This window comes from Poecilia reticulata, chromosome 13, assembly GCF_904066995.2.
Source record: "Poecilia reticulata chromosome 13, P_reticulata-male-v2, whole genome shotgun sequence".
Lineage (NCBI taxonomy): Eukaryota > Metazoa > Chordata > Actinopteri > Cyprinodontiformes > Poeciliidae > Poecilia > Poecilia reticulata.
Window position 1 is genome coordinate 28,438,003 of NC_088842.1, and position 14,037 is coordinate 28,452,039.

The 14,037-nt window shown below is 38.5% G+C and overlaps 1 protein-coding gene across 2 annotated transcripts in view; it reads right to left on the reverse strand.

Annotated features, from left to right (window-relative positions):
- Window positions 1-14,037, reverse strand: part of arhgap42b (Rho GTPase activating protein 42b) — a 94,927-nt gene that overhangs the window by 3,637 nt on the left and 77,253 nt on the right. For both annotated transcript variants that reach the window (XM_008426417.3, XM_008426415.3), the window contains 13 exons: window positions 11,862-11,940; window positions 11,550-11,589; window positions 11,155-11,217; window positions 9,775-9,849; window positions 9,246-9,330; window positions 8,990-9,048; window positions 8,026-8,131; window positions 7,765-7,924; window positions 7,062-7,212; window positions 6,408-6,800; window positions 5,062-5,218; window positions 2,185-2,247; window positions 2,002-2,081 (listed from right to left, as the gene is read on the reverse strand). In XM_008426417.3, the coding sequence (XP_008424639.1) occupies window positions 2,002-2,081; window positions 2,185-2,247; window positions 5,062-5,218; window positions 6,408-6,800; window positions 7,062-7,212; window positions 7,765-7,924; window positions 8,026-8,131; window positions 8,990-9,048; window positions 9,246-9,330; window positions 9,775-9,849; window positions 11,155-11,217; window positions 11,550-11,589; window positions 11,862-11,940 (1,511 nt within the window). The remainder of the gene's footprint in view (window positions 1-2,001; window positions 2,082-2,184; window positions 2,248-5,061; window positions 5,219-6,407; window positions 6,801-7,061; window positions 7,213-7,764; window positions 7,925-8,025; window positions 8,132-8,989; window positions 9,049-9,245; window positions 9,331-9,774; window positions 9,850-11,154; window positions 11,218-11,549; window positions 11,590-11,861; window positions 11,941-14,037) is intronic.

The window sequence follows — 14,037 nt, forward strand, 5'->3', positions numbered from 1 at the left end:
GTAAGTCTCAGAGAAAGAACAGGTTGTTGTATTTTCAGTTGTACTAGTTCTACAACAAAATGTAGTGAAAAGCACAGTGAAGATCCAGGGTCAGCCTGCTATTTTCAGTCAGCTGTTGGGGTGTGTTTTACAATTTAAACTCAAAGCCTCAGATCAACAGCACCAGGAAGATAATTACCGTGGAGAGTAATTAAAAGCATTAAGCTTGCTTGTAAATGATGGGGAGCATTTGTTGACGTTTTTTTTTTGCCTCTGGCTGCAGACTCTGCTGGCTGTGTTAACAGGGAACAGGCACCAGATCCTTCAATCACTAGGTTACAGTGACCCAACTGCTCTGCTTATGGGTCAAGCCATCTCTTTATTGAAAAAAAAAACATGAAGCGGTAATAAAAATAACGTGGTCATTAAGATTTTCTGCATGCATAGCGGGTTGTGGGGTTGTTGTTATAGGAAGCCTTTCTTCAAACCTCTACCTAATATACAGGCATATCTCAGTAAGCCTGTGTACTGAGGCATATTTAGTTCGTCTTTGAACTAAATGTTCACCTAAAGTGAACGTTTAGTTTTGATTTATTTAGATGATTACGGCTTACCAAATGGAAATCTCACACTGGATCTCCAGTATGTCATATTATGAACCATACCACACAGCAAATGAACCCATACAATCTTAAAATCTTTCCTAATGCAAATATCTGCAAACACTTGAAACTATCTTACAAGAAACTTTTCAGCAATATATAAGAACTTGTTTTAAGTAAGTTATTCCTTAATACTGTGGCAGATTTTTGCAATTATAACAAGAATTTTCCCATGCTGTTGTAAGTGAAAAAATGCCGGTAACACCTTTTAACCGATATTCAAGAAGGATTGAGTTAAAATAAGCTCCCATGTCGTGCTGAAAAGATACTTGCAAGTTAGTTGTGTCGTATTTAAAATGCACAAATATATTTGCACTGAAAACGAGACAAGAATTGCCACTTTGTGTTTTTGCAGTGCACTCTTTTAACGGACAGGGAGCTTTATTTTTGGATGAGATGCAAAATTTTGATGGTGGGCTTTATACCATCAAACAATACACTGCAAAATCATACAATCTTACAAAGTATTTTTTTGTGAAGTTTCTAGTACAAATATAATAGTACGCTTAAAATAATGACTTACAAGAAACTATTTTTCATGTCTTATCAATTAAAAACAGTCCTAGTTTCACTAGCAGATCTGTTCACTTATAATATGAGAAAATGTCTTATCATAAGTGAAAAGATCTGCCAGTGGAGCTAGGAGGTTTTTAAAAAAAATCAATATTAAGGAATTATTGAGCTAAAACAATCTCCTATATTTTGCTGAAAAGTTACTTAGTAGTTAGCTTTGTCTTGTTTCAACTGTACTAAGATATTTGCATCAGAAACTAGACAAAAGAAATACTTTGTAACATTTTGCGGTTTTACAGTGCAGTCCAGTCGTCTCTCTCCTTAGCATCTCCTAATGTCATCTTTGGTGCAGGAGTGGCTTAACAAAAGGAATGCAACCGTCCACTGGACCCACAGTCCATGCTTTCTGAATCTGCCTGTTGACTTTTTACAATCGTGTTTTTCTTTTGCTTAACTTTAATGTCAATCTGTCAATTCACAGCGACTTGAGGAATGTCGTTTTGCAGCTTGCTGGTGATCAGTATAGTCAGCAATTTTCTCCAGATTGTTAAGGTCAACATGTGGTCACAGCACAACATTTCTGTATTAAAAATTATGATTTTATTTATTTTTTGGTTTGGTGAAGTATTCTACTTTTATTTTTTATATCTTTTATCTGTTTGCTTACTTTATGTTGATGTTTTTTATCTGATGTCTGTTCAGCACTTTGATCAGTTTTGTTGGTTTAAAAGTGCTTTTAAATAAAGTTGGCTTGACTTTTCTGACATACACCCATCAATATAAGCAGAAATAAATATCTCTGTGCGAGTGTCACTTTTTGACATTAAAAATGTTTCTGTTTTCATACCATTTGAGAAGTGCGCCCCCTGAGGAAAGCTGAGCTCATTGCTGTGCTCTGCCTCACAGGAATACATGGCCTTGGCATCTCTATAAAGTAAAAAAAAAAAAAATAGATAATGTTTCAAAGAATCTGAACGAGTATCAGAGTTAATAATAAGGCCTACATGTCGTAGATTGTGTTATGTTTTACCTTCCTATAGGGACAGATTGTGAAGAAGAGGGGTTTTCAAAAAGCAGCGCTCTGGCAGCAACCCTAAAAAGGAATAGAAATGAGATACAACCATAAAAGAAAGATTGACAATTTTTGCTTTTGACCAAATCGCATCTGTTCAGTTGGTTGGACCAGCATTTCGCATTGTTCAGAGCGACGCGAAAGGCAAAAACGACATATAAGGGGAGGCTTCCTTCCTCTAGGCAGACTGAGCTTCGTCACGGCGCAGAGTCGAGGTGAAACACGCAACACAGACACACATGAACCAAGAGCACGCCAATCGTAGGAGTCAAGGTCATCTGCAGGGGCAGTCTGGGTGGGTGCTGGACAGGGAAGGACTACTCTCGAGACCGTGTGACTGGCTCCTCAGACACGACAAGTCAAACGATCTGTTTGTCCCAGGAGAACAAGCACAAATTGCTGCTGGGTCACATCAACCCTAGAGCAGGCAGAACGCAATTAAAGGCAGCCCTCCCACCAGAGCGCAGAAGACATAAATCTCCAAACATGCACTCATTTGATTTTAGAAACCTCTCAATGCTCGTAAACCGAGGAGGGAGTAGGCAGACAACTCAGAGAGGGAGGAAGGAAAGAGGGCGGAAAGAATTGCTGCTAAGCTATTGTGCTCCAGTCTTACCGGGTTGCTGTGGATTTGTGGTGCCGTGTCTCCCTACAAATATTCAGAGCCCCGAGAAAGTGATGACAGCTCTAGAACTTTTTTACATTACGTCACGATGCAAACTTTAACTGCAATGCACATTTTTTATGTAACCAGGGCTTCACAAATCTGAATAGTGTGGGATGCATCTAGTGACTGAAACTTTAGCCAAATAAAATTTGTTTAGGCACAATTGCTAACCTTAACTCTGAATCTGAATGAATGCCACAGGGTATCAGTTGGTTTCAGGTCTGCAGTTTGTTTTAATGTGAGCCATTCCACTATAAATCTGGCTGCATGTTTATGATTGTTGACATGCCAAAAAGTTCATCCCGGTCTCAAGTCCTTTACAGCCTCTTTCTGGCATCCTTCTTTGGGTTCATGAGTTGCGATTTTTGTTATGGGTTAAAATAGTTTTAGTGATATTAGCTCTTCCTGGTATGTCTGTTTTCATAGTTTACTCATGTGTTTCCCTTTCTGAATAGTTTCTCTAGATTATTCCTGTTAGTGTGTTAGATTATTCCCTTTGTGTTTTATTTAGGCAAGTGTTAGTACATTCTGTTCAGTTCCTTTCACTCCTTACCAGTCAGATTCAATCATGTCAATTTTTGTCTAGTTTCATAATTTATTCTAACATCTTGATTTTTTTTCCTTTTTACTTTACTCCTCTCATGTTGCTCTGGTGTTTTGATTTTATTTTTCCATTCTCATTAGTTTCATTACTGCTATTTAGATTTGCTGTTCATTTTACTGTCCAGTAGGTGTTACACATTTCCTTTACGTTTGCTACACTTCTTGTGTATTTGTGTTAATTTTCTTCTTTTACTTTTAGGGCCGTTTATCGTTTTGGCTTCAGTTCCTTTGTCGTCTCGGTTCAGTTTCTATTTCCTTATGATCAAGCCCACCGAACGCAGCTGTGTTACCCCGTCTCAGTTGTGCCACTCACCTGTTACTGTTGACTTTACAAAAAGACAAACAGTAACAGAAAAGATTCTCCCATCTGAATTGTGGATCTGTGCACCTCCCATCAAATTTCAAATTAGCCTCTTCGTTGCTTCTCCGATTAATTTTGCTTATAGTTATATCATCATGATCAAATGTGTGATTTATAAATTAATTGATGATGTTCTCATAGACACAAGATTGTTACTTTTGCTGTTCTAGTTATTATCTCCACTGTTGATTTCACAGGTCCTTGGAAAACTATAAAACTCTTATTAGCAGCTGTTACTGCATGCTGTTTAGCTGTACAGTTGCACTACTTAATGCAACGGTGCGGAAGTAGCCTATTTGATAACAGATGAGTGTTATTTTGCAGAGCAGCATTTGTGTTTGTGGGGCTCTGACTGTGTGCAGACGTCATAATGAAAACCACAAACTGTCATGATAAAACATTAAGCTCAAATCTTCAAGCCCTAGTTTTCAGTCGTGCCATAATAACAGATTGAGCAGGAAATGTTCAAAGCTCGGAATATTGTTTTGTAAATATGTCCTAATTTAAACTTCTTCACCACTTTATCTCTAACTTATCCGCTGTGTTTCTTGTTCTTCATTTTGTTGTTTCTTCACTAATGTTCTAAAAGAAAATGAGACCTTCACAGAACAGCTGAGATTAAATCAAAAAGAGGGACTGTTTATAAAGTAAATGACTTCCAGGGGCAAAATATTGTATTAGATTTATTTAGGGGTAACAGAGTAAAGGGGACACTATTAAGATTTTTACACTTACTGATCTGGTGTGAATTCTTTTGCAAAAACTTTTGAAAACCCTTCATCATTTACTCCCTTCTGCATAAAAATGAAGTTTGTAGGTGTAACATAATAAGATGTAAAAAAAGTTTGAGGGTTATGGAGACTTTTGCAAAACAATATATGCATCCAGTATAATAATATTGATTTCAGAAAAATGGGTATTACTGTTTGTGTTCTGTTGGATAATTGATAAAAATATTTTGTCCGTTGAATATCTCTTGAAGCTCAGATAAAAGTTTTAAATCACTTGCCAGCTCAACAAGAACACCAAGAAACTAGACACACAACCAAAACAATTAAATAAATCAAAGTACTGAACTGTTCCAGCTAGTTTATCATTTCAGCGCACAGGAATAGATAAAAGACAGATAAGATTTCATGGGTGAAGCTATTTTTGACAGAACCTGTTAATCAAATATTAAAAAAATAAAATAAAATCTCATTACACTGAGCCTGGCCTCTGGTAGCCGTTGTTCACCGACGCGTCTGCCCTGCGGCGGATGACTTGCTTCGGTGGAAGGGTGGGGTGATCACCAGGCTTTAGGCTCTCTTTGGTCTCCAGTGTTGATAAACTTTGGACAGAACCAGAACAGCTCCGCTGGCCTTCACAGTCAGAGACGCACAATCACAGATTGTAATTGAATCAAAGACAACAAAATGTGACGATAAAGCAGCCGGGAGAAATAACTCAGGAAATGAGACGCTTTTAATTCTGTAATTTAATTTGCCAAGTTTATGTCAAGAGGTGCATATTTGTGAAAAAAAAGAGATTATTTTTTAGCTCTATTCAAATCAGAATAGAGTTCAAGTTTTTTTTGCCTTTATACTGTATAACTTTGGCCATTCCTCCCGACAGACGCTACAAAACAAACATATCTTTGGTCTAGTTCTTAATGCAGATATCTTGGTAGACTTGAAATAATAGCCAAAAACCTAAATTCTAATATTATCAGAGATCAGAATATCTCTCTAAAAATTAAGGTATTTGTTCAAAAATGCATTTGAAAAGCGTAACCCATTATACCTTTTCGAATAATGACTTCTTCCAACATTTTTCAGACTTTTCAGACTAAGTTGATACAGAACTTGTTTCACTGTGCGTAATAACATCTACTGCTTTTATTAATGGCCTCATACAACCAGGAGTGAGCATGTATTGCTTTATCATTTATCATCATGAATTTCTTATGAGAATTTTGATTAGTTATTGTCATAATCATTTCTAGTTAATGGCGTCTAAAACTCCCAAAACTATCTATACTGTTGGGATTGTCGGTTTTTACTATTTTCTCCACTGTTTGTTCAATGAGAGCATCAATAAATATCAATGAATTTGATTAAATGCAGTTTGTGTGTGCATCTTAGTGACATAGTATCACATTTCCTGATTTGATTGGTGTCCTAAACAGGAACAGAGCAAATGGGAATGTTTTCTATGTTTTTACGATCAGTTTTTATGGGGCCATGCAGTCACAACCATACAGTTACCAACAAAAGCAAGAAATAGCTGTCATCACAATACCATAAAATAATATTTGTAAAGGTCCATAACTTCCACCAGACACATACATTTTAAATGTGCAGTTGAAAAACAAAGTTTATGTCTAAAAAACAACACTTTTACATTTCTGAGTTTAATAGAGGCATTAAGATATGCCGTAAGAATTAAGATATCCCGTAAGAATAAACTATTTACTTTTCAGAAAATTAATGTCAAACGATAAGAAGAAAGCTATGTAAGGTGCATGTAAACATCTTTTTGATCCGCTGTGCCGTCCCATAATTATCCTACCGTCAGATCCTGGCAGTGATTTCAGTGAGGGAGAAACGGAGCGACTCGGCAGCACCGGCTTGAGGTCAGAGCGGCAGTGGGGGGCTTTTTTGGGTGCGGGAGACAGTCGAGGTGTTGTGCTGACTGAGGACAGGCTGAAAGTGTCCTCAGACTCCCCATCCGTTCGACCTCCCTCCTCCCTGGAGCTGGACTCGGGGCTGCTGACGCACGGCGCGCTCCTGGGGCTGTTCGAGAGCTGCGACGGGGTCCGGCGGAGGAGGTCCGACCTGCTGAGGCACCGTCCTGCTCCAGAGGAAGCGGTTTTGGAGGTGGTGTTCTGCTCTGAGGAGTGGGACGACAGAGACTCCATGCTGCCTGTAGGGGTGCTGCTTGGACTGCTGCTCAAGGTGTCACCTATGCAGGGGCCAGAAAGCAGGCAAACAGGGCCCTCATAAAAAACCTGCTGCGATACTACGATCTAATACTCCACTTTAGATTTAAGAGCCAGATAAATTTGATCATAAGGAACACTTTAATTCCACATAATTAATTCCTAAAGTAATTATTCAAAACCCGTGCATATGTTAGAGGGAAATTAAAGCCCACTGACAGGTTTTGGCCTGACGTCCTGTGTGAGAACCTGCGGTGATAAGTAATCACCTCGATGGTACTCACTTTCTGCATCTGCCAGGCACAGCGTCGGGGCGTAAAGACTGCGCGGCTTGCGGGGCCCCTTGGACAGGCAGATGGCTCTGCTCCTGCGGGAGCCGGTCCGACTCTGCGGCTGCGGCAGAGGCACGTTGGGATCAGGAGGCTGGTGAAAGAGCTGAAGACCCAGAGCAGAGCACTGACTCTTAAAAAAAAAAATCTACACAACATTTACATTGATTAACAGGTGAAAAGCGAACTTCAAATACGTGACATTATTAGCATCCCTGGTAAAAGTGGACATAAAGTTTCATATTTTATTGGAGGAACATCATTTCCCACTGAAAAATGTAAATGTTGATCTTTGTTAGTGAGGAAATAACTTCCTGTTTCTGTGACGGATGAATATAACATGACAGGAAGGATCGATACTTTTAGCAGAGTTCAAAATGCAAAAGACAAAAGTACATGGCAGTCAAGTAAACTGTAAATCAGGAAATATCTGAGTAAGACATGATGATTCCAAGATGCCACCAAACTGTAGCATTGAGTGGCATCTTGGAGTCACCATGTCTCCATAGCAACTGTTACCAGGGAGCCCCAGTGATTGGGAAGGTTGCTGTATAAGGTATATAGTAAGTAAAATGTCTTAACTACATATACTTAACTATTGCTTTTAAATTGTTAATAAGAGGGATTTCTGTTGGAAGTTAAAAAAAAAATCTCTCACCTTGTTGAAGTTCTCGATCAGAATTTCCACCACGATGTTCTGAAACTTGATGTTCATCATAGCAGCCACCGTCTCCTCCTGCGACCGCATCAGCGTCGGCCCGAAGATAACACCCAGGTTGGACACCGTCATCAGGTTGGACTGGTTTTGTGCAGAAACTCTGCATGCCGATGTGAAGAGAGTTTAATTAGCTTTCTGTCTTCATTTCTTCTCTCAAAAGGTCACATTTTTGTGTAATTGCTTCATTACAGAAACACCTACATGACCAGGTGTTTTATCAGTAACTCCAGCATTTCCCTGTTCCTCTCCGGCAGCTTATGAACCAAAGCATGAACAGCGCACACTCTGTAGTTTTGATCATCAGACTCTGAGAAAGAGCAACAAATGTGTGGAATCAGCACACAATAAGATCAGAAACTTTCCCAAAGCTCTGTCAGTTATCCAGTATTTCCCTTATTCATTTTTTGCTATTACTTATTTTTCCTTGTATTTGATCTCATTGATCAAGTTAAGCATTCTTCTATACTTTAAATATCTTTTTTTGATCATTCAGACTTGCAGAGAGATGAAAATCACAGCGTGGCACTGCCTGCCTCTGAGCTAAAAAAAAGGGGGGAGGTTTAAATGTTTAAGTTTTTCTTCGTTTGATTCTTGCCAAAATCAGAACATTAAAGTAATGCCTGGGAGGGAAACTTCTTCTGCTCCGTCTTTTATGACATATGCAATATTAATATCAGTTCAAATGGAATATTTATAGGCATAAAAGCTACAAGCTTGAATTCCTCCCCAAACATTTTTATTTCTGTAAACAACATGCAAGTGATTGAGGAACGCCAACAGTATGGGACGAAAAAAAAGCTGTGAAGTACAGTAAAAAAAGGGCCTTTATTTATTAAGGGGTCAAATTATTATTGAGTTGACAAAATTTCAGAAAGTTCATGTTACTTTACTGTTAAACAAAAAAACAGCCAAAGGTGCTTGTCAGTTATAAACAAATTAGATAAAAAAGAAGATTTTGTTATTTCTTATCGTTTGCTTCTCATTAGTTTTTCATTTTTTTCTACAACAAACATCAGATCTTTAAACACGAATACTAAGAACCACTAAGCTGGATTTTTCTAAAATCTGTCTGTGTGCAAATATGCTACTGTAATAAAACAAGAAACGATCTTAAGGGTGTGGAAACCTTCAGCGGTGTTCATAACCCAACCTGTTGGGAACTTACTGACAGCCATGATGAAATCTTTGTGCAGCTTGAAAGTCATGAGAGGTTCAGAGAGGCACCTGATGGGGCAGGAAAACAAAGTCCAGTTATAATTTACTGTTATTTGGTGAGACTGGACCTGTGAATGCAGCACCTTCCTGTGTGAGGCAGTGATAGCTCTGAATGCATGGCTAACAGCAGGGTGCTCTCAGAGTCATAATGGAGGCGGTGATCACTTTTGACAGTTAGGGACATGCAGCTGGTGAGGCGAGCTGACCTGAGGTAATTCTTCAGACCACTGGTGATGGTTTTGTTGTCCCACATCTCAGGATCCAGCTCCACATCCACAGGTGCCTTGGAAGCTGATGAAAACGAGCTTTATTTTTTTTTTTATAGCTCCAACACAGTGATTGTTTTCCAATCTGCCAGCATGAAACCAACAGGATCTGACGTTTGAGTCTGATGTTTAAAGAGGGTATTTAAAATAGTGACTGTCTCCTTGGATAAAGAGTCGCGAGAGGAAAACCTAAAGCACACATGTGCAACCCTACTGAGATGGAGCTCGAGCTTTAGAGGGATTTTGGTGACATTTTCTGTTCAAGTGTGTAGAATGTGTGTAAACAGGATTACCTCGGGTAATTTAATGAGGCAAGGGCGAGATAAAAGGAGCCCAGATGGCAGTTACACAGTCTGACCACAGAGAGGAGCTCTTTCCTCACTCTGGAAGACTGCATCATGTTTGCAAAGGCTCTAAACTCACAGAGATTAATTTACAATTTTAACTGAAAAAAAATGAAATGACTTACAAAAGACCGTACTCATCAGCCTCTGTACTTTGGAGTTTACCCCTCCAATTCTGTACAGCCCCATTGTATGGATGCCTAGGAGGAAATGGAAAAAAAATAAAGATTAATTCACTGAAATAAACAGACTGCAAGTTCAGTTACAGTGCTTTGTAAAAGTATTCCTTTGGTTAAACATCAAATCTGTTTAATTGGGCTTTAATGTAATAAACCAATATTAAGTGTATGTGATGTGTATGTAAAATAATTATTTTCCAAAATATAAAAGTCTGAAAAGTGTGGTGCACATTTGCATTGACCTCCACTAGATGTAAAACCACATCTAGTGAGTGTATTTGTACATTTTTTTGTTTCATTCTTCTTGGCAGACCAGCTGAGGTACACTCAGACTGGATGCAGATGAGAGCATCTATGAAAGTCAAGTTTCAAGTTTCATGACTTATTCACAGTTTTTCTGGACGTGGTTCATTTTCTCACAGGAATATTCTTGGATCTAAACCATTCTGTTGTATGTATGGCTTCATGTTTACTGTTGTTCTGCTGGACAGTGAACCTCTGCTTCTAACTCAAGTCTTTTGCAGCCTCCAACAGTGCTGCCTTGTGTTCCCCCCCCCCATCAACTATGACCATCTGCCCTCTCTCTGTGGAAGAAAATAATCCCCACAGCTTGATGTTTCCATCACTTTGTGGTACTGTAGGGAAGGTGTGTTCAGGGGTGATGTAAAATCAGAGTTCTTCTCCAGATTTGGCCAAAAAGTTACGTTTTGCTCTTTCTCCCCAAAGGAACTTTATTCCATAAGCCTTGTAGAGGAAGCCATCTTTGATGGGCCCTCCAAGTCTTTGGAGGCAAACTGGAAATGAGACATCTTATTGGTTTCGTTAAGGAATAGTTTCCTTCTTGCACGTCTTCCATAACAAACAGATTGTGGATTGCACAACTAAAAGTTATACTGTTAGAAGAATTCCCTCACCACCAGCTGTGGATCCCTGCAGCTTGTCCAGTTACCATAGACGTTTAACGTTAGCTTGCTAACTAAACATTTAGCTTGTGAATTAAATATTTAGTTTTCCAAGTAAGTTTGGAGATAAGTTAGCTTGGAAACTAAATATTTACTTTCCTTCTTAAATATTTAGTTGGAAACATTTATAAATTAATGAATAATATGGAGAAAATATACTATGTTGTGTTGGCTTCTGGCATAAATGTGCAACAAAACACTGTTTGTGGTTGTAACATTACAAAATATAAAAAAACGCTAATTGTAATCGTGGATGGCATGCCATTTCACTGTATTAGAATGAATATTAATGGACAAAGTCAATTAATCAGGCAGCGTTCGAGTAATTCGACACATGAAAGCTGAGGGGATTTAAATGCCTCACCTCTCGTCTCGACCAGGTCAACGCATTTCCTCACGAAGTTAAAACCTGCCTCGTTAAGATACGCTGGAACATAACACAAAAAGGGGGTTTGACATGTCAATTAGTGGCTGGGTTAACTACATATCACATAGGAATAATCAGCCTTCCCTTATGCCTTGGCTCAAACTAACACGATTAATAAGATACAGCTTCTGTGCTGGAAGGCTCTGCTGTGTCAGCTGAGTGGGCGAATACCGAATAACTGTGTTAATGAGAAGACATAGCTATAAGTAAGAAAGAAACCTACTTGTTTATTTATGCGTGGTGACTCTATTAACTTATTATCAAGCATGAATATATGTAGTTTAATGATGAAAAGGGTTTGGAAAGATAAAAAAATAAAAAAACACACTTACTTTCCTCTTTTTTGCTTAGTATGGCTGGCAGGTTGTAAATCTGCAGAAAGTTTGGAAGAAAGTCATTACTTCACTGCTTTTACATGTACAAAAAAAAATGACCCAGATATGTTCCAGTGCCCCAAAGCTTATAAGCTCTCTGTGAAATTCTTTTGCTTTGCAAGCCACCAGAAGAGGGCGCTGCAGACAAATCAGTCGGTAGCACAACTGCCTGATCAGACAAAACAATTAAACACAGAAGCCAAAAAAACAAAACAAAAAATACCATGAACAGAATAAATATTTTACAGATGAACTGACAGAGATCCTCACCGGCTCCTTGCCATCCATGGCCTCCAGCCACAGTCTTCTGTTGGACTCTGACAGCGCCTGCAGCGTCATTACGCCATGCCTGGAAGGTTTTAGGAGAAAAGCTGGTCTCAGTATGATCTCATTGCTGTGGGGCCCTTGGACGGACCGTGTTTACACTGGCTGATTCATCTATAAAAGGACTACTGTTACTAAAATAGCTCGTGAGCGAATGCTTGACTTCAAACTGTGTCCTCACTTGGCTCTGTGCTTCACAATCCAATCCCAGCTAAAAGCCGCATGTCTTTAAGTTAGAGTGATGCACATTTTGCACCCAACATGCGTGTGCAAAACGCTGTTGGCACCCCTGGGAAAGATACGCAAAAAATGAGCAAATATCCAGCAAACTTATACTTGAGTACATCCAGTCGGTAAAAAATAATTTTTTAAAAATATTTCTGGCAATTTGCTAAATATTTATTTTAAGTTATACTTCATATGAGTTTATATGTACCTCAATAGTTTATCTTTTCCTGGAATATGTGAATGTGTCTTTTACTGCACATGGGAAAGACGGGGCTTTAATTAAAAAGTATAAAACAACTGCATTGAGCTGTGAACAAGGATGAAGACCTGCAGCACAGAGTGGCATCTTGGACTCATCATGTCGCCACACATGCCACGTCGTACATGCTACTGTAAAATAAAATGAATATTTTTCTCCTAGTGTCACAAAGGTAAACATTTCAACTTTGCTGATATTTACCAAGAGCTTCCTCTGTAGCCTGTCGAAACTACTTTGGGTAGATTTAACAGGGAGCAAATAATGAAAAACAAAAACCTGCCTGCTGTGAAGTGTATTAGATGATCTGAATGTTTTTTCTTCCAAAGATTAAATGCACTCAAATAAAAGTGAGAAATTATGTTGCGGCAACAAAAGGCGAGTTTTGTTTTACACACCTTAACAGGGGTGCCAATAAATTTGTCTCTGTCTATACTATTAAAATCTACAACCACAATATGTGCTGCTGCCGATCTAAAACTCATGCAAGCATTATTTGCTCTCAATTTGAACTGTAGCAGTGGCATAATCAAATTACGGTGGAAAAAACCCACCCAGTAGTGACAGTTAGTACCAGCATGGAGACAAATCTACTTTACTACAGTGAGGAGGTCAGTCATTACTAAGCAGACAGATTTGGATTTGCATTGGTGCAAGAAAGGAAATATTCATATTTGTGACTTTATAGAAACATGTTTTTTAAATAAAAAAACAAGCGGTGGGATTTTAGAATTAAACTGGCTGAGCTTCTGAAAAGGTTTGTGTTACAAACTAAATGTATTTGTAATCTTTTTGGCTATTAATAACTGCATAAGATTTCATGAAGATAATATATTTTTGTTCCCATCTGAACATCTGGGAAAGTATTTTCCTGCTGTGAAAATCCCTATCAATCCCCAGTAATATGGACAAATAAACCCTTCCAGAATCAGACGGCCGGCTTGATTACGGCCGGGCCATAGGTGTGACAGAGTGTTCGGGATATAACGAGAATAAATGGATGAGCTAAAATCTGACTGGAACTTGGCCTGCATTGTCCTTATGCCTGGGGCCGGCACCTTGGTGCATCGAAGTGCAAGATAAATGAGTTGCCCTGCAAATAAACTGCTCAGCAACACTCACCAAGGGTGAGCAGTGCTGGGCAAGCAGCTGCTGCACATTTACACACAGAGAAAAGATGGGCAAATTCTATTATCTGAAGTGTGGATCTCCATGATTAGTTCATTTCAAGCCTTCATAGCAGACATCTTAGTCATTTAGGGGTGTGTTATTAAGCAGAAAGAGTCTCAGTAAGGCTTATTCTCTTCTACGGTAGGTTTTAATGAGAAATGGGATTAGCAATTAGCCTAATAAATACGAATCAATAGCAAATCTTCCCAGAGGGGCAACATAAATATCTCTTTTTAAAAAAATTTTTTTATCAGCGATTAACGTTTCCATTTCTTTCAATTATGTTTTAAGTGTTAAAAGAGCAACAGTGATAATTAGAAATATAATACATTTACATAAGCAGTTTTATTACTGTATTATGCATTGTAGGAAACACAATCTTTTCTCCACAAAAAAAATGCTTCTATTTCATATTAGTTACAAAATAATTTATAATTGCTAAGCACCAGAATAATGAGAGAAAAGATT